The sequence below is a fragment of the Chaetodon auriga genome, chromosome 19, assembly GCF_051107435.1.
Source record: "Chaetodon auriga isolate fChaAug3 chromosome 19, fChaAug3.hap1, whole genome shotgun sequence".
Classification (NCBI taxonomy): domain Eukaryota; kingdom Metazoa; phylum Chordata; class Actinopteri; order Chaetodontiformes; family Chaetodontidae; genus Chaetodon; species Chaetodon auriga.
This window is the reverse complement of record NC_135092.1, coordinates 14254483-14279968: the sequence shown is the minus strand read 5'-3', so window position 1 is coordinate 14279968 and position 25486 is coordinate 14254483. Positions and strand designations below refer to the sequence as shown.

General features: G+C 42.4%; 1 protein-coding gene across 1 annotated transcript; it reads left to right on the top strand.

Moving 5' to 3' along the window:
- The first annotated feature begins 541 nt into the window (after nt 1-541).
- ass1 (argininosuccinate synthase 1) lies at nt 542-24873 on the top strand. The gene is made up of 15 exons (XM_076758079.1): nt 542-666; nt 2047-2181; nt 3246-3314; nt 3800-3988; nt 6194-6250; nt 6360-6434; nt 7171-7241; nt 7343-7373; nt 12304-12394; nt 15830-15914; nt 16697-16761; nt 19548-19679; nt 21545-21701; nt 24262-24327; nt 24462-24873. The coding sequence occupies exons 2-15, from the start codon at nt 2080-2082 to the stop codon at nt 24508-24510; spliced, it is 1239 nt and encodes a 412-aa protein (XP_076614194.1). The 5' UTR covers nt 542-666; nt 2047-2079; the 3' UTR covers nt 24511-24873.
- Nucleotides 24874-25486: the final 613 nt, after the last annotated feature.

Sequence of the window (25486 nt, the reverse complement as noted above, 5' to 3'; positions counted from 1 at the left end):
ATGGAAATACTCAAGTACCTCAAAATTCGTACTTGAGAAAGTATTTGAGCATATTTGGTACAGAAGCCATTGTCAGCATGAATACTTTTACTGTTGACGTTTCAATTAATACTTCTGTAGTTTTACTATTGCATGTAGGACTTTTACTTTAGTTGACCATCTGAATACTTCTTCCACCGCTGCTTAGAGGCTGGAGACACGTTGCATCGTGCAGTTTCCATAATGCAACTCAAGAACATATTTCATCATTCATCGCTATCTCTTACTTATGTTGGCAATGAATTCAGAGGCTGCTGCCAGTACAGCAACATAAGCTGCATTACAATCGGCATAACGCCAGCGACAGTGTATTTTTTCTGTGTCTGATAATCCATAAACAAAACCAATCCATCAATCTATTGATTGATCAATTCTGTTTTTGTTTTTTTTTCTGACAATGAATGGAAATATGTAAACGACGGTACATGCGCGCGATGTGAGCGTTATGGATGACGCAGCGGGGGCTGAACCAATCAGAGTAAGGGGTGTTTTTTTTTTTTTCGGTGGTGGCGAGTCACGAGAGCACACAGACGGTCAGTCTCCCTCCTCCTTCCGTTCCTCACTGACCGGCAGGCGGCAACAGCGCCTTCGGATAACGCTTGTGTATCTCACAAAACCCACTCTTTCGTAAGTACAACCCACCTCCATGTTTTAATTTAAGATTTTATCTGTAAATTACAACAACCACCTTGATATTCGTCGGAGGGTATTTAATTCATTAGCAAGCGTTTGTCGCCGGGGCTGTCAGTTGACATGAGTGATAACAGTTGCTGTGGCAAAAAAAAAACAAAAAAAAAAAACCTATATATCCCACAAAAATCGGAGCTAGCTGTCTTAGAATAGATAAGTGTGTTTGTGCTTAACCTCGCTAATTTTTGTACATCGTGTTCCCACTGCCAGCCAGACAAATTGTTAGGGGAAGCACAGACACGGACTAAGATGACCCCTGATGGCACATGCCTTTGAGCTGTTGATAGTTTAAAGTTTCCTGTCATAGACGAGCGAGGAAGCTAGAAAACATTGTTAGATGGAATCTAATCGTTGCAGCTCTAGACACACTTCAGCTTTCACCGTCTGGCCATAAGGCTGTCATACACAGCTACCCCAGATCAAAAGGAAGTATACTTTAATGTGTTAGAAATATTATTTAAGCATAGAAAAGGCATTACGAGAACACATTTACTTTTTGTGCTGATTTCAACGTATGTTTAACATGTGCTTTTATAAAGAGTACTTCTAAATAGAGGTCATTATGTTCCGTTAAAATGTATTAAAAATGAATATACTCATTCTGCATTATTTAGTGGTGATTTAGTGGTGATTCAAAGCACTCATAAAAAGTGCACTTTATTTTAAGTGTATTATGAATTGTGGAGTGAAGTGTACTTTTTAAAAGTGTACTAAATTAGAAATACGTTTTATAGTAATGAAATTTAAGTAGCACAAAACGTACTTTACTATTAATGTAAATGTAAATTACTCAAAACTTTCATTTCCAGCTTGAATACAAGAACTATCTTATTCTGTCAAGTGGCCCATTCAACTAAAATGGGCAGTTAAATGTAGTTTTAGGATAGTTTGACGGCAAGATGGTGCTGTCAGGTGTTGTGGCAGAGTTTTTTTCGGTTGGAAAAAGTTCTCAAAATTCACTAACTAACATTTAAAGAGGATTTTTAAGCCAAATGTAAAAATGCTAGTCTGTTTTGCAAGATATTTTCACCTGATACTATGTGCTACTTCACTGTAAAGCACTTCAAAATCATTCTGATAGAGCACCTTGCAGTACCTCAGTCCTAGGACAAGGGCTACAGCTAATGATTATTTACTTCATGGTTAAACTGTCTTCCAGTTGTCTAATCTTGTAGTCTCTAAATGTCAGAGAATAATGAAAAATGCCCATCACAAGTTCCCAGAGCCAAAGGACACATTGTCGAATTTGTCCGTCCAGCAGTCTGCATTAAAGTAGAAGCAGCAAAACTGAATACAAACTCTGCTGCCACTCCACAGCTTCTCCACCTGTTGGATTGAGGGGCCCTCATCATGTCTAAAGGTACAGTGGTTCTGGCCTACAGCGGGGGACTGGACACATCCTGCATTCTGGTTTGGCTGAAGGAACAGGGCTATGATGTAATCACATACTTGGTAAGATTTAGAGACCAGTGTGTGTATGCAACAGGTGTCTTAGTTTGTGTTTCCAGCCAGCTGCTTTTGCATGTTGTGTTCCTCTGAAGTTTTACAATTTGCTGTTTTCAGACAGCTGAGGCTGTTTGTCTGACAGGCAAGTGGGGTTTTCCATTGGCTATCCCTAAAAGGCCTGTCAGAGCTACAGTGCTGGTTAACTCCCAACCACTGGATTTGGCTTGATAATGCAGGCACAAAGCTGACTGGATTTACTTTTTGCCCTGTGGCAGTTTAGAACTGCACAGCAGGCAGTTTTTCTTATTGTCTAACTTCACGTTCTTATGGTTTGGTGTGGGGGATGGGTGATGGTCAATAGTTCACTACTGCTGCTCACAAGGTGCAGCTCCCCCTAAGTCTTTTTGGCTTTGGCTCTGTAGAGGAGCAGAAATAGAATAGCAGGCATCGATGTTACTGAACAATTTATGAAACTAAGCACTTGTGTCAACTTGTCAAAAAAAATGATGTCAACGTTGTAGGCAGAAATGGATTATTACAGAGAAATCACTACTTGTGGCTTGCACTACAATGTGTGTTGCACTGAGGTGTTTAACTGTGGATGTTTATCTGCATGTTAAATAACATATAATAGTGCATATGGTGTGGAAGTGTAATTCCCCAATAATGGCAATGAGCTGACATCCACCTGCAATGTCATAATGACAGGTTTGTTATATGTATTGAATTGTAGCATGCTTACGTGTTTTTGCAGCAGGTTTTGTTTTGTGTACTAGATCAGTTTCATGTCTTTGCAGAAAAGCATTTCCTTGTCTTTGGTTGTCATGCTTGGCCTTCGCTGTCAGGAGGTTGTTATAGCTCTCCCTTAGACGTGATCTGAATTCCAAGACAATGGATTATCAGAATCAACACTTGCACAGTCACAAGTCTGCATGTTTACACATGGAGGGCTTGCATGTTATTCTACAGGAGCTCTAAACTAAAATAACTTTTTAATAAATTGCAAATATCAATGAAAAATTTGTATATTTGCATCACTGTGGTGTGCAATTACATGTGTGTTTTTCTAGGCTAACATTGGGCAAGATGAAGATTTTGAAGCTGCCCGTCAAAAGGCAGAAAGCCTTGGCGCAAAGAAGGTAAGAGATAGAAAGAGATGTGATGTATTTCACTGCATGTCCCTGTCAGATTGTTTTCTTAACCTTCAGCAGATGGTTTCACATTTTGCTGTTATATATTTTTTCCATATAATACTATGGTGCACTGTGCATGAGTGTGCATATTCATGTGCATGCATCTAGTGCTCTTCATCAGCTGACTGTCAAATCTCAGATACCAGAGCCCAGGAAAGTGTTTTTAAAGTGTCTGACCAAAAGGCGAGCTTCCGGCCTCTTCAGCCGTAACATCATAGCATGCTGTAATTTCTATATTCACATCACATGCTTACAGTATGAGACAAAGCTCTTTTGTGGCAAACAACCATCAGTTATTTACTTTCCCAGAAGGGAACAATATCATAAATAATTCATTAAATATTTCTCACATGAAACTGTCCCAGAGATGAATGGAATCAAAGACTTAACACAAAGCCCTGTTCTGTGTCCTGGCCTCCATTCCCGTTTAGGTTTTCATTGAAGATCTGCGTGCAGACTTTGTGGAGAATTTCATCTGGCCCGCAGTTCAAGCCAATGCCATCTATGAGGACCGATACTTGATGGGCACTGCGGTCGCACGGCCCTGCATCGCCCGCCGGCAGGTGGAGATTGCACGCAGGGAGGGTGCCCATTTTGTCTCCCATGGTGCCACAGGAAAGGTAAGCCAGACACAGGACAAAAGACTACACTCTGAGGAAGGAGAATGTCCAATAGACTGCTAGTATGACTGAATCCCAGCGCTCAAATGAAATTCAGTTAAAGATCATTTACATTTTCTTTTGCCTTAATTCTGGAGCTGGAACAGAAAAGACCAACTAGTATTTACCCAAGGTGGTGTGATTACATGCTACGTCCTTGATTCACAAGGGCACCCACTGTAAATGGTCTAGGGCACGTTTGCAGGGTTGAACATTAACTTGTTTTAATCAAACAGCAGTAGTAAGTCAGAAATCTATCCTCCATACAGCCGTGTCTGCTGCTAATTTGAAGCAAATATTAACACCTCTGCACTGCACTTTTCCTCTGAATCTTCAGCTAAATGAAATGAGTCACTGCATTTCAAAAGAAAATGCAAATATATTTTCGTGTATTGGAGGCCTGCCAGATGTTTTTGTGATTGGTATGAGTGAGCAGTGACTGACAAATATTAAATATTAGCCTGGAAGCGCACTGGTGTTTGAATCAATAGTAAACAAAATGTCATTTAGCACTTTAGTAAGTGCTGTGTCAATGGAATGACTGGAGGAGGCTATGAAAAGGTTAAAAAATGACTTTTAAATTATGCTGGCAGAAAGTTGTTGAGGCACATTTCTTTGCAATGCTTTTCAAAAGAATCGACGGTTAGAGACTGGTTGTTAAGTATTCATCCTGACTCAAGGTGTGGATCCTTAAGTAAAGTTTACCCGCAGCCATTTGAAGCTAGTGCGGACGGTGCCAGTTGTAAGTGATTAAATCAATATTTAGCAGCATGTAGAGCCCAGAGATGTTTAACTGGATGGAGGTCTAGACAGATGGGTAATTCTTAAGATAAAACCAGGTTAAACAATGTCTCAAGAGTGCCTCAAGAGTCTCAAAATGTGTAACACCAGGTGGGACTCAGCATATGAATGAAAGCTTGAAATGAGGCAGTAATTTTGCATCAAGTCTCACCTATTTTACAACACAAAAAAATCCAAGAAATCATGAGCTGTAAAGGGTGAGCAGCTGTCAGATGGCTGCTTTTGAGTAACTTCAGCTACAGCGTCAAAAGTCTGTGTGCTGTGTGACTGATTAAGTGAGATAAGTAGGCTGTTTTTGCAGTAGGCAGAGGCAGGGATGAAAATCGAGAATGAGAACCGGTTCCAAATTCTTACGTCCTTTGTGACTTTATGCCTCTGAGCTTATCATCAGTGCCGGCATGTTTTCTGGGTGAACACAGCAGCAATATGCTGAAACATCCTCACATGCAACATGGCCTTAAATTGCAGGAATACCATGTACTTGACTCTCTACATATGAGTGCCTTCCCAGCTAAGTGTCTGTTAACTGAGGCTAAACATCAGTAAACATAATGTTATAATTAGTTCAGACTCAGACATAATAAAACAGTTACACTGACACTGAAAACCTTTCTTGGCCTGCTTTTTTCTCCACTAAGAAAACTGATCAGGAATCAGTAGGGGGATTGCTAAAGAATTGCTCAGATGAGCAGATATAATAAAGGAACTGGTGTTAATAAAAATCTTATTAATTCCCATCCCTAGACAGAGCGTGAGAAACTCTCATGCCTTGCGAGGTACAGTACTTCCAGTTCCAATTTCCTGCAGGCCTGCTAATGAGCATGTGTTTTATCTGTAAGCCAGGGTGTAGACTTCATTGACTGTCTAATTTTGATAGAAAGAGGCGCAACTGACAGATAGCAAGAGCTGAATTTGAGTGTAAAAGGAGCTGCAGGCATTATTGTCCCTTCAGCTGAAATGCAGTGTCCATGTTTTGCCTGTAGATGGAGACAGATACCACATCATAAAGTGACAATAGAAACCTTAAGTAATACCTTATAACGTTTTCCATCCTTTGTTGTTTGTTTCTATTTGTGATCATTGCAGCTCCTCTGACCCTCACCCCCCACAAATAGTATATTTCTGTGTTTACCTTGAAATTGGTAATGATGAAAGTGACAAAGCACTGTAGAAGAAAATATAGGAATGAAAATTCGAGAAGGCTTTGATCATGGTGTATGTCACCAGAAAATACAGATGTGGGAAACATCACTGCTCAACCAATGAGAATTGTCAGGCAATTAACTGATAACCTAAATGCAGATGAACATCAGCACACCTCACATGTGGTACACACTGCTGAAGCATTGTGTTTGTGTTTTTCAGGGCAATGACCAGATACGTTTTGAGCTTACATGCTACGCCCTCTACCCTGAGGTTAAGGTAACTTTGCTGCCTCGCTGTATGGAGGTTATGACTTGCACTGTTTGACGCAGCATCTGTTGACATGATGCTGCTGCTGCAGAGCTGACTCTCTGTTTGCACTGCCTAGATCATTGCACCATGGAGGATCCCTGAGTTCTACAACCGCTTCCGGGGAAGAACAGACCTGATGGAATATGCTCAGGTAACTCCATCAGCCTGTTAAAAAAAAAAGAAGTTTGGCTGCCAACTAAAGATTATTTGCATATAACTATAATTTTATGATGGAGCTCTCCTGGTTTTTAATCCGTTTTGTATCTGTACCTGTATCTGTATCTGGTCTGTCTCTTGTGTTGCTGTTACCCCTAATATCCCCCCATACTCCCACCTTGGGATCAATAAAGAATTATCTTAATCATATGTGTTAACAACAGCTCAACAGGTTTTGAACAAATAATGAAATCCCCTCACCCTGTGTATTCAATTTAGATTCTAATCTAAGATCTACATCATGTAGGCTACAAGCATTTATTGGCCGTTTGCGTTAGATGGTGGTGTGTACCAGATTTCCCCACTAGAGGGCGGTCATGGTGTTTCGGTCAACATCACTCATGCTGCCTTATGGAGTATTTGTAAAATCTCACAATCTTTAACTATTCACTTTCCCTTTGAACACACCAGAAATATCTTTCTTTGTTGATTGTTTTTGTTCTTTTCACTGCAAACTCTTAAAGTGAAAAGCACTGTGGGAAAACAGATTCGTTTTGGTTACACAGCACGTCTAAAACTCAGCAGCTGGGGATACTTTGTTTGGCGCTTTGTGTTCAGAACTCTGTGGACATACAAGTGCAGCTCTGATTTATAGGCTGTCCTCTAACCGTCAGATGTAGTTAGATTACGGGCAAACGTTCTGTAACATGGCTTTGTCTGTCCAACTGTAGAAACATGGCATCCCCGTGCCTGTCACCCCTCGGGCACCCTGGAGCATGGACGCCAACCTCATGCACATAAGGTGGGTCAGACTGGTGCGGCATGCTTTATGTAGTTCCTGTTTAAACCTTTTTCAGTCAGAATTAAATAGACCTTAATTTTCTAAATTCTGTTTCTATACAGCTATGAGTCTGGAATCCTGGAGAACCCTAAGGTAAAACCAGTTCCCAGTTTGGAGTGTGATGTGCTTATATTAAAAATGTAGCAGAGCTGATCTTGGTTTGATATACTACTTGGTGAAGCTGACACATTTACATCAACTAAAGACATTTCTTTGCATACACACTGCACTGAAGAGTTTTAGCTAAAACAGCTGATGTCATCTTCTGATCACTGCCTGTGCTTAAAATGTTGAAGTTAAAGTACGTCATCTATTTGGAGTGACTGTAAAAATAACATGACAGCGAGGCTGACCGATGCCAGCCCACCAGAGACGGCCACGACTCACTCTCCCACAGTGCCATGGATGAGACCGAGTTTGATCTCTGCTGAGGTCGGAGGTCAAAGCAGTACATACAGGTTGCCCCCAGTGACCCCCAAAGCTCCCATCCCTTGGTTGCTGTGTCTGTGTCTCTGTCTCTCCTCACCCCGGGTCCTCGCCGGGCCCTGGGAAGAGCCTGGGACACACAGACACTGACTTGTCGTCAGCAACGCTTCGACTAATTCCCGATTTCATGGGAGCCGGGGAGGGGGAAGGGTTAGGGCGTTGCGCCCAGCTGGGGCCTCCTGAGTTCCAGCCCCAACTCCTCGGGACCTCATTGTTCCACTAGTTGCGCCGCCGCGGGCTGCAACGTGGGAGGGGAGCCATTTCATCGTGACACCGTGACACCAAAATGTCACCAGTAACAGTAAAGTACAAAGACAGCGCGCCAGACAGATGAGTCCCCAATGGACGGGGTGTCACAGGGAGGCGAGGGGGTCCCGCGCTGGTGGAGTGGAGATGCAGGGGCAGGCCCACTGTAACTCACAGACCTCTATCTCTCTCACTCTTTCTCTGTCCCTTTCCCACCCCTCCGCTGCCTCTTAAGTGGTCGGCCTGTGGAGAAATGTTTTGAAAAGAATGAGACTAACCGGCTCAATAGCATAGCGATGCACGATGACAGTATTGTGCAACTGATTTCATTCAGGGGTTTTGTGTCGGACCATTTACTCCAATACTGAATCGATTAATGCCATTAAATAGAATGAAATATTTATGGTGCAGGGGTCCAGAGTGGTAAAAGGATTTGAATACATTACCAGGCCACAAAATGATATTTTGAACTTTGAACGAGCTTTAATAATTGAGTAATTTCCAGCAGCCGCAACCCCTGGCCCTTCTGGCAATTTGACTTTTTCCAACTATGTTTGCTAATTAGGATCAGGCTCAGCATCATCACAATAATTCCTAGGTTAAACATGAATTTGAATGCTATTTAGAGCAGGAAATTAATACAAATATGAACTGAACTCTTAAAACAACCAGCATAACAACACAACACAACAACAACAAAGTGAATTTCTCACCCAACACGGCAGATTCTGATCGACCTAGAAGGTCACCTGAAAGAGGTCTAAGTATCTCCTCTGTGTATCAGCCTCCCTCTCTCCTCCAGTTACAGCCCTAAAGGCTCAGGGCAGACCTCAACCATTCAAACCTCCCCAACGCCCCCCACCTGTGGTACAAAGACCCCTCTCTGCTCAACACAGTCAGATTAGGAAATGTCCAAATGGTCGCTCATATGTTCTCCTGTAGATAAGAGTCAGCAGAGTTCAGGTTACTCTATGATTAACACTGTATCCTTCCTGATAACCCTAAACCATCCTGCCTGTAGCACAATGACTTTTTTATTTACTCACCTCCATCTGCGTTTATCTATGTGAAGACATGTGCCCAGGGCAACTTCAGCTGTCTTTTATCATGTTATTTAGTAGTCTTAGCATGAACCTGATGACTGCATTGTGTGGTTGCCATTAAGTTGAATAATTCATGCTCCCACATTAGATTCTCATTTTCTGGTATCAGGGTCAGGCGATATGACCGTGAACGCTGTCAGCTTCTCACTGAAAGAAATTAAAGATTCAAAATGCTCTGACCATTGTAGGCAAAGTTGCAAAAAGGCAAGCAGGATGATGATTTGGCAGGTATTTTATTCACAGGATGAGCCATAAAAAACATTTCCATCTGGTTGTTTTATCCATAAATGTTGCTCACTTCAATTTCCAGAATTGTAATTTCAAATTTTATTAACTGTCGTAGAAGATTTTAACTATATCACTCACCTGTAGTTGGGATGAACAGGTCAGATTTGTGTTGCTGTCTAGTATTCTACATTTCTTATGTTGTGGTATTCATCGCATTGAATGAGCAATATTCCAATTGCTAGATGGCTCAATACCCTGCAGATTCCTCACCATCTCCTCCCTCTGCCTCTGCCCCTCCACACATGAACGGTCAGGGCCCAGCCTGAGGCAGCCTGACACTCGTCCTGAGTCATTAAAACATCACTTCAGTCTTAATTATAGCCTCTGTCATTGAGCTTCCCCGGGCCCACTCCGCTCTTTGATCAGGGAGCTGATGGGCCACTGCTCGTGTTGACCAGGAGTAAAGGAGCGTAACGGCAAGCCCCTGGTCACCTAGAGGAAATGAAAACTTGTTTTCTGCTGGTCGCATGGCTGGCTGGAAAGATGGATGGACAGAAGACTGCCTGTAGGGATAGGAAGTGGGCTTGTAGGTGTATGTATGCATGTGAATGTGTGCTTTGAAGCAAAGAGGGCAGCGTTTGTCATGTGCCTTTGCTGCCCTCAGGTCTGATTGGTCTGGCCTGTCGTACTTAGCAAGTGCTCCCTGTGTCCAGCTCGGCATTACTGTAGCTCTGCCTCAATGTAGAAGTGCCTGTTGTCCTCATTAAATTCAGCCGGAGCCCTAACATTAACCAAAACATCCTGGGTGTTAAGAATATAAACATCTCACCAACACATCATACGTATATTGTTTTATTTTTGTCTCAATTTGCCATGTTTGCATTTTAAAGAGAAGGGCAGACTTGAAACGTGGTGATTTAAGCGTCATTTCCAACCCATTGCGCCAAAAATGTTTTTACCATCCTCTTCTATCTCCCTCTCAACTCTCTCTCCCCTTCCTCCCCCTCTCCCTCCTGCCACCTCTGCCTCTTTGGGCTCTGTTGGCTTCGATTGAAAACCAATGAGGCAACTAATATGTGGAAAGATAGAAATTTACTTGCTTTAAGTTCATGCGTCAGCCTTCGTCTTTGCTGTATGGGCCACGTTTAGCACAACAATATGGCAGAAGCAAAGACTGCCAAAGGAGTTGCTCTGTGCTACATGATGGTGCGCTTCATGCCCCATTTCCCACCAATACCCCCTGCCCCCCGCCTTCTCTGTCTCTACCTTTTCCTCTCTTTCAGGGCCATGGCTTTGGGACAGGTCCACCTGCAGGGGGTTTGAATTGAAATGCATTGATCTCTCGCTCACTGGAAACAAGCCTATTCCCTTTATTTTTCCTTTTCTCTCTCTATCCAATAGCCTATTAGGTTTGAGCTCTCATTGCTGGAGCATGCATGAGTTTTCAAACATCACTCAGCAGGAGGCATGAATTTGTAGAAATTTTGAAAACATGTTTTTAATTGATCAGCTGGAATTTGTTCTCATATGAGGACTTTCTCAAAGCCATCGTACATTTATGTCCTCAATTCTTTTTTTCTTTTGTTTAAGGCAATAAAGACACAGGTAATATATAAACACTGTTCTTAGTTTTCCCTAAAATTAGCAACCCGCCACCAGGAAATACTCTTACAGCTCGTGGTTCTTATGTGCTATACTGCATTTTATGTGAAGGTTGAAGAAGACAACCTTTCATTTACAGCCAGCATATAACACCACAGGAACCATAGACTTTCTCATTCTCCGGTATTTAAAATTCAGTCCATCTTTCCCCCCTCAAAGAATATGCATCAAAAGGCTTTTTAGGGTAGTCATTTCTCCCCTCTCCTGTTCGCTCTCATTTGGCATCTTTCAGGGCGCTGAGGCAGAAAATAAAGGAGAGGAAGACGGGCGCCTTCCCAGTCAATTTTGGTGTTTAGTTAAAAGGAAGGAAAGTGATTGCGCTGCTCGTTTTCTCCTCACTGACAGGCGACGAGCAGATGCCGATTAGTTATTGTATGATGATTTAGTGTCTGGTAAAGCTTTCCATTTAAATGCACCCAGTAGTTATTTTGCATAGTCCCCCTGCAATTTGCCTCAGCTCAGGAGACATTGGCCATCGTCTTGTCCTAATGCTGTGTAATTGTTGGAGGGCCACATCGCTGGGCAGACACGTCAGGCCGCCACGCTCTTTTGGGTCCCCACCGTGACTTACTGAAATCACTCCCGGCTCCCACCAACTGCAAATACGACAAACGTCTGTCACCCGGGACAAGTTTTGACGATTTAGGGTGTGGACTTTGTTGTGTGATGCCCATTTGGAGAAATTCTTCATTCGAAAATAAAATCGAAGGCAAACGTCAGTCAGAAAATCAAAACTGGAAAACTGGAAGATTAGAGGTGAAGACAGGTATAGGGGAGAACCACAGACACATGATAGAGTTGGCAGATCTGAGGTTTTTACAGAAAGGCAGAATATTACTGTGGACACAGCGTTGCTGAAATAGATTCTGTCATAGTATCAGGTGAGTTTTGACTCGTCAAGTGTTCTATTCCTGCGGATGCGAGTCATTTCTTTCTTTTGGCCTTTCCCACTCTCCTTTTTGCTGCATCCCACTTTTCCCGCCTTCCCCTGTGGTGAAGGGCCATGCAGGGAAAATGAAACCAAATAGAGGAGAAAAATGGAACATTGATTTTTCTTTTTTTTTTTTTGTCTTCACTCAACTCCTGATAGTGTTTTCAGCTTTCTCCTTTTTCACGCATCAACCTCTCTTTTCTTCTCCCCTCCGCGTCTCGAGTTGTCCGTTATCAGCTCACACAATAGTCGCCGCATCCGAGGTACTGTTCTTTGATGAGGTCTCAGAAGGTCCTGGGTGTTCATCAAGGGGAATAAAGTGTGTGATACAGAGAGAGTGAGTGTGTGTTTTTGTGCTTTTTTTCAGACCCATGCTCCAGCTGACCTGTACCTGATGACCAAGAACCCAGAAGACTCTCCCAGCATCCCTGATGTCCTGGAGATAGAATTCAGAAATGGTTTGTACTTGCAACATGTGTCACCTGTCGATTCCTCTTGTCAGTCTGCTTCTTCTTCTGATGTAGATGGAGAAACATATAACTGGCCAAAAATGTCAAATATACGTCATGATGTCAGAACTGAGACTATTTGAGCTTATTATTCAAACAAATAATAATTATTCATTTCATTTAGTGAAAATTCAATCACGTTTTTCATGTCCCTTAAATGTGTGTGTGCATGACATACAACACAATTAAAATCTGTTATACACTGAATAAATTTTAATTCAAATAGAAACATCTGGCTTATAATTGGTCTTAGCTGTCATGGATTTCGTATTTGTCTATTGAATGCAACCTGCTTTTTTTTTTTTTTTTTTTTATTGCATTTGAGCTCAAATTATGTCCGATTTTAGAGCAAATCAAATTCAAACAAAATGTGCACATTCATTTGAAAAATGTCACGACTTGCCAGTTTGATGGTTTTTGTTGTATATCACGCACACACACTGGAAAAGAAGTGTCAGTTATTGAAAGATATCCATTCTGAACTCTTATAATGGGTCATTAAGAGACAGTGTCCTCTCCGCTCAGCCTCCCTTCATGTTACTTAACATTGATGGCGATCGCCGCAGGGCTACAGCTCTCATGCTGACCCGGTTGCACTTTATCACCATCCCTGACCACCCAGACTTATCCTTAACCCCTCACAGCATTACTTGGTCTAAAGCTGCCATGTTTGGCCTGGGGGCACACACGCAGGCCGGAAGCATTAAGTCCAGCTAATACACCAAGCCCCGAGGGGCCAGAGAAACGCTCACTAGATATATTGCCACGAGGGCTGGGCTGCATAGTGGAAAGTGTCACATGTTTGCGCAAAGAGAAAATGACAAGAAACATCCAAGCCTGGGGCAAATGCCACAGATGTCCCTTCATCCTTGGTCACTAGTGGAGGCTGCAGAGCACTGACATCAATAGGCTGAGAGACACTAGCTCCTCTGATCACTTGGACTTGTTGGGCAGCTTTATGAGCTATAATGATTTAAGGGAAGTTCAAAAGGTTGGCAGGATTTGGTGGGAATATGTGTGATTAGTGAAGCTGTAGTCATGAATTGCACTGAAATGGTGTTCAGATCTCACTTAAACTAGTTTCCCAAAGAAAATGTTTAACTACAAAACAAGTAGGTTGGTGGCGATTCACCTGAAGATGAGACGTGCTTTTGTAAAACACTGATGCAGTAGTAAAGCCTAGTCTGGGTTCGTGGGTTCTTTGCAGGCCAGCGCTCTGTTTTCACACATATTCCCTGTTCCTTTATTGAGCGCACTATGACAAAAGCTGTTTTAGTTGTCCACACAAAGGCCCAAGCCTACTCCTCCCTCTGAGCACAAGATCAGCACAAGAATGTTTCATTTCATTCCCCCTCCCACCTTTTCATCCCTGCCTTTCTCACCAAAGTTTTCTCACTGATTAAAAAAGAATATTTAACGACAGGAACCTTTTCCCCCGTCAAACACTCCATTCCCCATTCCTCTCCCTTTTTTGAGAAAAAAAATTCATCCCTCCCTCCTTTCATGCCAAAGAAGTGGAGAGGAAAAAGAGACAGAGAGGAAAAATGTAAAGCAGTAATTTTTCCTACAACTGTGTCTGCGCTCCCATTGTCTGCACTGTTAGGCTGCGAAAAACTGAAGAAAGGGATCACGGAGAGAAAAAGACCCCTCAGTGAATGATAGAACCCGCATGATGGAGAGAGCGAGGAAAAAAGAGAGCACAGGGACGAAAGGCCAGCCCCAACACTCCCACGTTCAGACACTTAATTTATTTGAACTTTTAATCTAATTATTAGGAATCAGGGAGGGGGCGCAGTTTCAGTAATGCATCATCCATACTGCCCTCTCCTGCACCAGGAGGTACTTTTTCTTCTCCCATGGGAGCCACCACTATTCCCGCGATATGAGAATGGGCTATCAACAAAGCCCTTGTCTGAAAAAATTTGTCAAGTTCTTCACGTGTCATTCCTGTCAGGCCTTTGTAACCTCGGCTGAAAGGCGATCAGAAGTGCTGCTCTTCTCTTCAAAGCTATTTGACAACTGCAAGCACGCTGGAGTATGTATGAGGCTGGACGGATGGAGGGTGAATATCGGCAGATTGTTTCTCATTTCCTCTCCTTGTGTAGTCCTCAGATGGTTATGGTCTCTTCTCAGCACACACATGGACACGCACCCATATGTGGACACACACCCATATGTCATGTTTGTTTCCTCGCCTCCACCTTTGGCCTGTGTTTCTCATTGAAGGCCTTGAATAAGCAGGTCCATGACAGTGATTGATGCATGCTTGGTTTAAGTGGCTTTGGAGAGGAAGCGTGTGGAGTGAATGTGGGTGTCTTTTCTTGCGTGTGTGTGTGTGTGTTAGAAACATAGCGATGGGAAGACGGGTGATGATTCTTCAAATGGTTTTGTCTCCTGCACATGCGCGTGAACACACAAACACTCACAAAATATCTCGCCGCTAAAGAGAGTACGGGTACCAAAGCTGCGTGAGTAATTGAATTAGATAAAGGCCTGCCCACGATTTCACAGCTTTCAAATGAGCAGGGCCTTTGAATTTATTAGCCCTTGTCGCCACCTCCTTTTGTGATGGTTTTCACTTTTAGCTGACTACTATTGATTTCAGTGACTGACATAACGAGCACTTGTCAGCAGATTTTATCAACTCCTTGCTATTTTGACAATTTAGTCCGCTGAAATTAATTTTTCCATTAGTTTTTTAAAAGCACCTTCCAAACCTCTTGATTAACTGAGCTGTGGAGAGGTCTTTTTTTTTTTCTTTGTGGTCAATCTGTTGATTCTCTGATCTCAATGAGAAGTACAAGTACCAATCTGAATCCTTCCATCAGCTCTTAACTAGTAAACTTGTTGCTTTTCCTGTGGTGTGTTCAATGCTGTGTGGGTATATTTAATAGTAGAATGTTCATGGCTTTAAGTACAACCAGCACAAATGTGGTATACTTCTGGATGGTGTTTTTTGCCCACATCCACAAGTGAAATATATTACATATCAAAAAGGTCATTTTCACCTTAGTTATGCATATAATGTTGTATGTTTGTGTTTGACTAAATCTGCAGGAAGGGTGCAATTTAATAGCTTTTTACATCAAAACAAAAATAAATTCTGAGATAAATTTACGTCAAGTCTGTTCAGGAAATTAGTTTCCTCAAAATCGAAATGTATCTCTCTTATCAACCTGCAAAGAAAACATTAATTGGCCGTGTCAGTTTTTGCATCGTAGATTGTGACATTGCTTTATTTTAACATTATTTGAAAATACTAGCTTGGTCACAGGTAAGTCATATAAAGTAAAGATGAAATCTTATTGCACAGTAATGTTTATTTTTATGTTATTTCTATATTGGTGTGATATCACTGAAGAAATCAACATTTTTTCCTTGTAGGAGTGCCTGTCAAGGTGACCAATGCGAAGGAAGGCAAATCCAAGGACTCACCGCTGGATATCTTTTCATACCTCAATGAGGTTGGGTAAGCATTATTCCCCAGTTTATCCTAATGTCTAATACAGCGTTTACTGAAAAGCGGTTTTACCCTGTATACTTTGTTAGATATCCAGCGTAAGGAAGCCTTTCTATCAATAGTACACAAGTTTCTCCAGAGGTAGAGCAGTGGTTAAGTTCAGCCCTCTGGAGTGATGTGTGTCTGTCGCTGCTGGCCTGGGATGGAATCCCACCAGAGTTTTCCCTCCTGTGTCTCCCTCACTGCTTTCCAACTGTTGGAAAAAAATGAAATTACTGGAGGTGAGTCGACTGATGCCGAAGAAAAATCTGTTTCCTCTGCCGCTTTGAGCTTTATGGAGCTCTACTATGTTTAAGTTAGTCCTGCTTCATCATAACCTGCATCATTAGTTTGAAACATTTGTAGTTCTGAATTAATGGCACTGAATTCATTTCCGTTGTATTTTTTTTATTTTTTTTGTATTATTCCCATGTATTTTTTAGCTTTGCTATTCTAAAAAATAAATTCAAAGAGAGGAGACAATGACTCAAAAGTAGTGCTTGTAGAGGACAACAGCTACTTCTAATACTGACTTTACCAGTAATGCAGACATGAGGAGAAATATTGTAACAAATATTCTCAATAAGTTGTGAATTGAGGTAAGATGTTGGGGTTGTTTGCTTTATTAACAGGAACTTTTAGTATAGTAATGTGTATTAAATGATGATCGTGTTTTTGACTTGTGGGCTAATCTAATTTAAGATGAAGTTAATGTGCGAGCGTGTGTCTGCCTGTCCCCGTCTTTCTCGTAGTGGAAAGCATGGCGTGGGTCGGATTGACATTGTAGAGAACCGTTTCATTGGAATGAAGTCCAGAGGTAAGGAATTTAAAACTCCATTTATTTTCATCTGTCTTGGTTATGACATTTTTCTATTTGTGCCAAGTTAGTCTAACAAGCTTCCTCCCTTACTCCAACAGTGATATACACTGTAAACGCAGCGAGACTGACATATTTGCACTTACTCTGAAATACGTCTCAGTATTTTAATTTTACATCCAAAAGCTTTCCTTTCAGTATCCAGGGCTTTCATGCAATTTTCAGTTATTTTACATGAATGCTTTAAGTGTCACACTTGCTATTCCACTTCCATAAAAGTGGGCTGGATGGCAAACACGCTCCCCTCAAAGAAAATGTTTTACTCTGGTTCAGCAGGAATCATAGACACTGAAGTTACTTCCATTCACTTATGCCTGCGCACACATACAGAAAACACACACACACACACTGTGAACAAGATAAAGGTGCACATGCTTCACTGGATACAAACAAATACACAGTTTGTCACATATGTGCACATGCAGTGGTACAGGGATGTTTTCTTTATATTTGGTATCAAGGGGCAAATGGAAAAGCTCCTTTGTTAGGTCTCTGCATGTGTTGCTGTAGCTAATATACGAGGGCAGTGAGCTGTCCTGGCCTTGTACGCCACACACACAGACACACACTCCTTTTTCCCCCACGACACTATGTGCTGTGATTGGCAAATTGACTGGCCAACAGACTGTGGCTGTGGCGCAACTTGGCAGGTAGAAATTGGAAAATGGGAAGCCCACTTTTCTCTCCCCTCGGCTGAACAAAAGATCAAAGCTTTTTCCTCCACTGAAGCGATAGGAAGAGGTGGAGCACAAGGTGTCCAAGTGCTTGAATAACTACCATGATGTGTACATGTTGGTCTCTTGTGGAATGGCAGCCGTGTTAGCACAATAGATGATGGGAGGGATTGAATGGGGACATGTCATACCTATTTGTGTTGGGTCATATTTATTTGTGTGGGGTCAGGAAGGCGGAGGGGATTGAAATGGTTTGTCAAGAATGTTGTCACAGTGCTACAAAACATCTAACAGCCTGTGTGCCAGACAAACATTTCCCACCTGTCACAGTGCTGTTAGGCCTCTGACCTGTGCACCGCTGATGGTGTTAGCTGAGGTGCACCTTTCAGAAGCAGCGGGAAATGGCTGTATCTTTTGATGATGACCAGGCTGCTTCATGTCCAGTCTGAGACAGCGGCACTCAAAAACGTAATTGTCAAAAGCTCCAAAAACATTTTTAATGTATTTACTTGGTTATCTTTAGCAGTTTTCCTTTTATTGAAATTATTTAGACAGAAATGTTCAAACACATAACTGGCAAACTGTTTCAGGTTAAAATATATAGTGTGATTTTCTATCCATCTGAAGATATTTATCCGCTTTTATTTATTCGTGTTGCCTGTTTATTCTGGACTAACTGTTTGCCCAAAGAGTCAGAGGGGATCAGCTCAGGAAGAATTAATTCCTGACCTGAACCCCTTCAGGCCTGCAACATGGTCAGCATACCTGCAGTAACCGTATAGATTAAAACCTCTAAAACCACTGGGGGTGTTGTCTCTAAGCTTAACTAAACTGCCACTGTTGGAGCTTAGCTAGATAACATTTCATTGTTTGCTAAGCTAGCTCTCTTTTGGAGCACTTAAACCAAGTTGTGTTGGAGGGCAGTTTTAACTTATTTATCTGATAGAGCCAGCGGAAATGTCCCTACGTGCCCTCAGTGGCCCTGGATCACCGAGAAGCCACAAGCCGTTCTAGCTCAGGTGGCAATCTTTTGAGGCTTTAGACAATTAGCAGCACTGCTAAGCTCTGTTTTTGGCCGCCAGCACAAAGTAAGTGCTTCTCCATTTTCAGATCAGGGTCGGCGCAGGAGTATTTGGGGTCGTACAGATTTGAGCTGTTCACCAGATTGGAAGAGATTAAATAGCGTTCATCTGTTAAATCTCAGAAAAGAGTTTAGGAGTCAGGAGAACAAAGTGCAAATTGTGGAATTTGGCAGCCTGTTGTTGGCGATTGTGAAGTATCTGTTTGGCAGCTTGGCAGCATAACATGAATCAAAAAAAGGGTGATTGTCATTCAAACTGACAGATGATGTAAGGAACCATCTATTGGATAGGGAAACAGCCCTCGGTTTTTGAAAATTTCAGCCCTAACAAAAGTGGATGTCATTGATAAAGCTCCTATTTCTGTTGTGAAGTCTGTCTTGTCGCATTTTCCCAGCCCTCCTTTTGTTTTAGCTGACATTTGAGTGACAGCTTCATTTCTCCTGTCATCTACCTCATCTTTTCTCCTCTCACCCCTCCCTCCCTGTCCAGAGGGGGTAAATTGCAGGGTAGGCAGAGCCCTGGTCCAGGCTCCAGGCTGGCAGGGACCTCCTACCCTGTCATTTACCCAGGACAGACTCATCCATGTTTTGTGAGCACCATGAAGGCCTGGCTGTCAGTCAGCTGATGGCGAACAGAGCTGTTTGCTTCTAGGTAGTTCAGGGCTTGTAGGTTATGCTCCCATGAAGGGCCTGTGATGATAATGATGATAATGGTGGCAATGCTGCTGGTTGTGATGAAATTAAGGGATGTATTGGAGGAAATTGTGCATATAATCTCAGTATTTTTGCAACAGTAATTCTATCATTTGGGTCTCAAGAATGTGGTAGATTATATAGAATAGAGCTAACATTATACAGGCTGGTAAAGGGGCATGCATCTCCTTACTAATATGTTAATTCAAACTGCTGATGTGTTTTGTGCTCATATTCATTAATTTTGTTGATTTTTCTTTTTTTTCTGTGTTTGTCAGGAATATATGAAACCCCAGGCGGCACGCTTCTGTTAAAAGCCCATTTAGACATCGAGACCTTTACCATGGACAAAGAGGTACGCCGGATCAAACAGGGGCTGGGTATCAAGTTCTCTGAAATGGTCTACAATGGTAAGTCCCCAAAATAGGTCATTTTAATTAGATGGCTTCACTTGTTCTGCTTTATGTATTGTCTTTCACTTGATTTTATTCCCAGGTATATTGCATAATCGTTATATTTTAAAGCCAGTCAGGCTATATCAGGATTTCAGGACAGGTAAGGCAACTTGGAAGCACCAAGATTTGGCATTACACATGAGAATCTCCAGAGTTACTGTCCATGAAAACATCAGATTTTCTTAATTATGCCATTTTGTCCTTTGCACCATTTCAAATACAAGCATTTACAAAATTTTAAGGGTGCTGTACTGGAAGCTGAAGTAGAGCTAGAATGATAAATCAGTCAGGCCTATAGATTGACTGATATTAGTGCAGATATATCTGCATAGATGTGTAGGTCAAAAGATAGATGACAGATTGCAGCACAGGAATGCAGTATTTGGGAAACACAAGAATCTGTATCTATATTGTTTATGTTGTGTGGTCATGTTAAAAAAATGCTATTAGCCATTTTTTAAAAACTCCCAATAATCAGTATCACTATGGGCCTCAAGAATCCAGTATCTGTCAGGCTATAGGCAGAAGGATTAACGTCCCTCTGGAGTTTCTATAAGAGAGAAGTGAACATGCTAAATATGTACCTATGTGTTCAGTGTGTTTGCGTGTGTGTGTATGAGCTTTTCTTGGCTCAGGTGTCTTAATCAGCCCTTCTGCTCAGTCGCCAGTCCCCTGCACCTTCATCCACATAATAGGATCAGTGCCATTAGAGACTGACTACTAGGCCACTTCAGTTATACCCTCCAGAGACAGGAAACAAACACACACACACGCACACACACACACACACACACACACACACACAAAGGTGCTACCTTCAGAAGCTGGGCAGAGATTAAACCCATTGTGGGTTTAAATCATTAATAACTCTGCAGATAGATAGCAGACGGCTGGCTGTGGGGCTTATGTTAACAATCCACCTGTCCTGCATCTGTTTGAATTAATACGTCACTATTTACCCAAACTATTTTTCACGAGAGAATTTGCAGCAATTAAGGGCAGTGCAGCAACAAAGCGGCGAACATTTGACAAGTGCAAAGTATACAACAGCTACATTCGTATTGGTGGTCAATTAATTGATTATGGTGTTAAATAGACTAAATGATTAATCAATAATGAAAATAAGTAACGTCTGAAATCTCCCCAAATCACCACCATGCAGAGACATTCACAGTGACATGCAGACAGAACTAACATGAAGACTGAACACATTTCTCTTTGACTCTAAACTGAACTGGGGCCTGTGTGCAATTGTCATGTCCGACACCTCGTGCCAATTCAAAGGCAATGAAAGCAGGAAAGGATTGTGTCTTTGAACACAGACAGACGATGAGGTGGAGGTCAGCCTCTGATGAGAGGAGGACCCCTGCTGAGTGGGGCGTGCCTGACCTCTGAACATATACAGAAACATCCCTCGCCCATCTGTCCCAGAGACTGATGAGCCAGGTCAGCGAAATGGGACAAAAGAAAGGGGTGTTTGAACTTCACCTGGAAGAGAAATGAGGCCAAAGCACAGAGAGAGTTTTAGCTCATGAAAGAGGGAACTGTGGACATCACACACACCCCTGTAGACCCTGCCGCTAATGGAGAATTTACAAGGGAGGAGCCACTTTCTCCACTTCTCCATCTATTTTTTTTTATAATAAGTGTAAATAAATATAAGTACAAATGTACAGCGGGTGACATGAGGTGGCATTAAATGTTTATCAGTTGGGGCATTTAAGGAGGTTTTGTCTCTGTGTTTTAAGTCAAATCAAACCTTTACATCCATACTTTTTGTTGTAAATATGAATATGTTGCTGTTTCCTTGCTCCCTTCAGGTTTCTGGTACAGTCCAGAGTGTGATTTTGTGCGACACTGCATAACCAAGTCCCAGGAGAACGTGGAGGGCAAAGTACAGCTGTCTGTCTTCAAGGGTCAGGTCTACATCCTGGGACGAGAGTCATCCAAGTCCCTTTACAATGAGGAGTTGGTCAGGTAAGCGTGGACAGAATGAAAGCATTTGAACGTACATGTGTATGTGTGTGCGTGTGCTTATCAAAGCAGCCATGTGTCAGTGAATCAGAGCGGGACTTGACAGCTGTGTTTGGCTGCTCCGGGCACAGTGCAGCTATTCCACATGTTCACCAGCCAGCCTGTCGTTAGGTCAGCTTGCCCAAGTTCTCTTATGACGTCTGCATCAACATACTAAGCCGACCCTGCCTCACAAAGACATCAGAGAAGTGTCAAGCTCGGTTCCTGGAGGGCAACGACCCCAACCCCTCCTCCTGCACCCCCATGGCCTCTTAGCTGTGGTAACAGTGGGTTTGTTCAGGAGGCTCACCCCTGATGCCCTCTGGGCAGGCTCAGCACTGACCAAAGTAAAACCCCTCCATATGCCTCTCCATCTCCACTTCAGTCACACACACTCCAGTTTTACCCTAGAGTCAGAGAGCTAATGGCGTTTTCAGCCAGAGGAGAGAGGTGATTTCACTGGGCTTTTAGGAGGATAGTGCGTGGGTGTCATGCGAGTTAATCGGGTCAGAAAGAGGGAGGCAAGGAAACATGTCTCACACAGTCGGCCATTCAATTCCTTAAACTGGTTTGGCAAGCGAAAAAGCCAGGAAAACAAAATCAATACGCTGAGTGTACAGTGGATTTTGTGCTGTGTGAGCGAGAGACATAATAAAGATTATACTGTATTGAGACCTTTTAACTTGTTGAATAAGTTGGTTACTTTGTCTCAGTTTTGGTGACTAACTGCTGAGTCACTCTTAGGATACATTACGAATCATCGATCTTTCAAGACTTGTGTTCTGAGTTCAACATCCGACCTTGCAGAGACACATTTCTAAGCTGGGGTGACGGAGGTGTTGTGTTGCAGCTTCACAAAGACCTCGAGGCCACTGACAGATGGGAGCAGCGGTTCCTCATAAGGGAGCACATCACAAATCAGTCTCAAATGCACAGTAGCACACAACTAACGCCACGTCATGCTAACAGAGCAAATGGCTTTCTATCAGTCTGTTGATTGTTTACTTATAGTTTCTTCTTCTTCTTCCTGACAAGTGTCCTCTAATAAAGGCAAGAAATGCTTAAAAAAACAAATCTGCATAAAAATGCAGGGTTTGTAAGATTTATTGCCGTAGTTTGCCGCACTGCAATTTTCTCCTCGTATCTGCCAGCATATGCCAATATCAATATATCTGACACGCCAAAATTGGCAGATAATATCAGCCTTGTCGATGTATCAGTCAGGTTGCAGTGCTGCAGTAATTGTTCTGTCACAAAATATGTAGAGATCGTGCATATTTGGTAGGTGGTGAGTGGCCATGGTATAATCCACTGTTTGATATTTTTATTTTTGATAAAGGGGTTATAGTGGATTATCAAAACTTCTGCATCTACCTGACAGCCTACACCTGGAAGCTACAGACTGTCTCCCTCACACACCCACACACTTATTTGCCACTACATGACGACCTGCCACAATCACACACATACACACACAGACCAGATTATGCATGAAACCCCCCCGCTGACATCCTGTTGGCTCTCCACGGGCAACAGTAAACGGCGTCATTAACACAGTGGTAATACAGCCCGTCACCGCACCCATCTGAGACAGAAATGTCACCCTCATCGCTGTCCGCTGGCTCCACTCTCAATTAGACTGCAGGGTTTCTTTAAGGAATACACAAAATATCATATGCTTGCGCACACACACACACACGTACACAGTGCCATATTCTTTTAAGCCACTCACTCATAATGGTGTTCAGGTGCCGGGTAGGGAGCCTTGTATTGAGAGTTGATGATTTAGTTGTCTGTCTTTCTTTTTATAGTGTTTATCCTATCATTTGTTGGCAATTTCCTCTTTTGCTAAGTGCTTTTGAAGAATGAGTGCAAGCTGTACGCTGGGAGTTGGGGGTGTCGAAGGGAGGAGAGGACTCAGTGAGGGAGTGTATTAAGCACTGCAGGTAGAAACTGCTGTAATTACACAGCACACGGACACTCTTTGTGAGACACTCGCACACGCTAAGATGAGATGACTTTATAACTAGCATCCTGAGCAACACGGAACACGCAGTGGCACAAGTTATAGATTCACATCTTTTTAAAAGTAGTGGATGAACTGGAAGACAGAAAACACCAGATTACAAAATCATCTCGACACTTAGCTCAGAGCTGATATGATGGGATTGTTTTAAAATGGATTATGTGCGCCTTTTGTGTGCTTGCAAACACAAGCGTGTTTTCATTCTGCGCTATTGATTCTCCATTATTCAGGACAAACAATGCTAAAGAGGAGCGTTCAGAGGAAAATCGATCGGAACATTATTTCCAAAAAGCAGATTATCAATGATCCAGTTATCCCAGTAGTTGATGAGGCTCCATGTCTCTTATGTTTACTGCAATGATACCAGACATTTCAATCATGTTGCAACCAGAATATCCTGTAACTTTTCCTCCCGTTTCTCTTGAGCTATGTTCTCCTCCAAGCTCAAACCTGAAGACTGGTCTCACCTGCCTCTTTCTTGGCTTCTTTTCCCTCCAGCATGGATGTGCAGGGAGACTACGACCCGTGTGATGCCTCAGGATTCATCAGGATTAATGCTGTCAGGTTAGTATATAGTATACTTTTGACCCAGTGGCTGTACAACACAGTTCAAATTATTGGTTAAAAGTAACCTGATCCATAAGTGTAGCCTTCGTACCTCGACTTTGAATCTTCTTCCTTCTTCTTCTCCTTCACAGGTTAAGAGAACACCATCGTTTGCAGGGTTTCTCCAGTGCCAAGCAGTAACTGCTGCAGTTCTGTCACCAGCTCCTTCTCTCCAGGGTGTCTTAAACAGTAGTAGGTTTAGACTTTGTGCCTCTATTGTGTACCTTTTGCCTTATTGTCTACTGTTGGTTGTATTGCAGAAACACGGTTGTAAAACCGTGTTTTCTAAGTGATGAAGAGTGAAGGAAGAAAAATCCATGAAATGTAACATCAGGACAGTTTGAATCAGGTGTAAAGATCATTCTTAGAATATATTGTGGATTAGCATTGTAGTAGTATGTGTTTTTTTCCTGAATTTGTCTCATCCTTGGCATCAGTAAGTCAGTGTCCAGACACATATTAAAAGTAGGTTTCAGTTTCAGAAATAAAATCAAGTGAATTGTGTTCTATTTTTCCTCATCAGTTTACATGCAAACACAATGGTGATACAAATCATCCCATCAGTTTGAATGTGTTAATGATTAATAGTTCATGTCTTTGGCAGATAGCCTATTTATTAATGCCTGCCTGTTTAACTCTCCGGGCTGTACAGTCACTGCCCCGTGAAGGCTGCAGGGCAGCGAGGACACCGTATCATATTTACAATATGTAGATGAAGCGGTGGCAGTGCATGGGTTTGGCACAGGCGAAAGTCAACATGGTGGCTCACTGATAGCCACTAGAGCAGAAGAAATGAGGCCATTTCTGAGCTCAAATGGCACAAGTCAGATGGAAGGAAAACCAATTGGCCACGTATGTATATTTCCCTGCACCGTATGGGGTCTCCAGGATGAGAGAACAGAGGAAAGAGGGAGAGGCATTTTAAAGGTAATTGTATCATTTGTTTGTTGTCCTAGAATGAATTTCCTGTCCCTGAATTCATATTATTTGTCAGTATGAGGACATATTTGACTATTATGATGCACTGTAGAATTTAATGCACACTAACATCAAATTGAGAGTTGCAAAATCACAGTCGCATGACAGCTACGCAGACAAGTGATGAATGTTTTAGGCT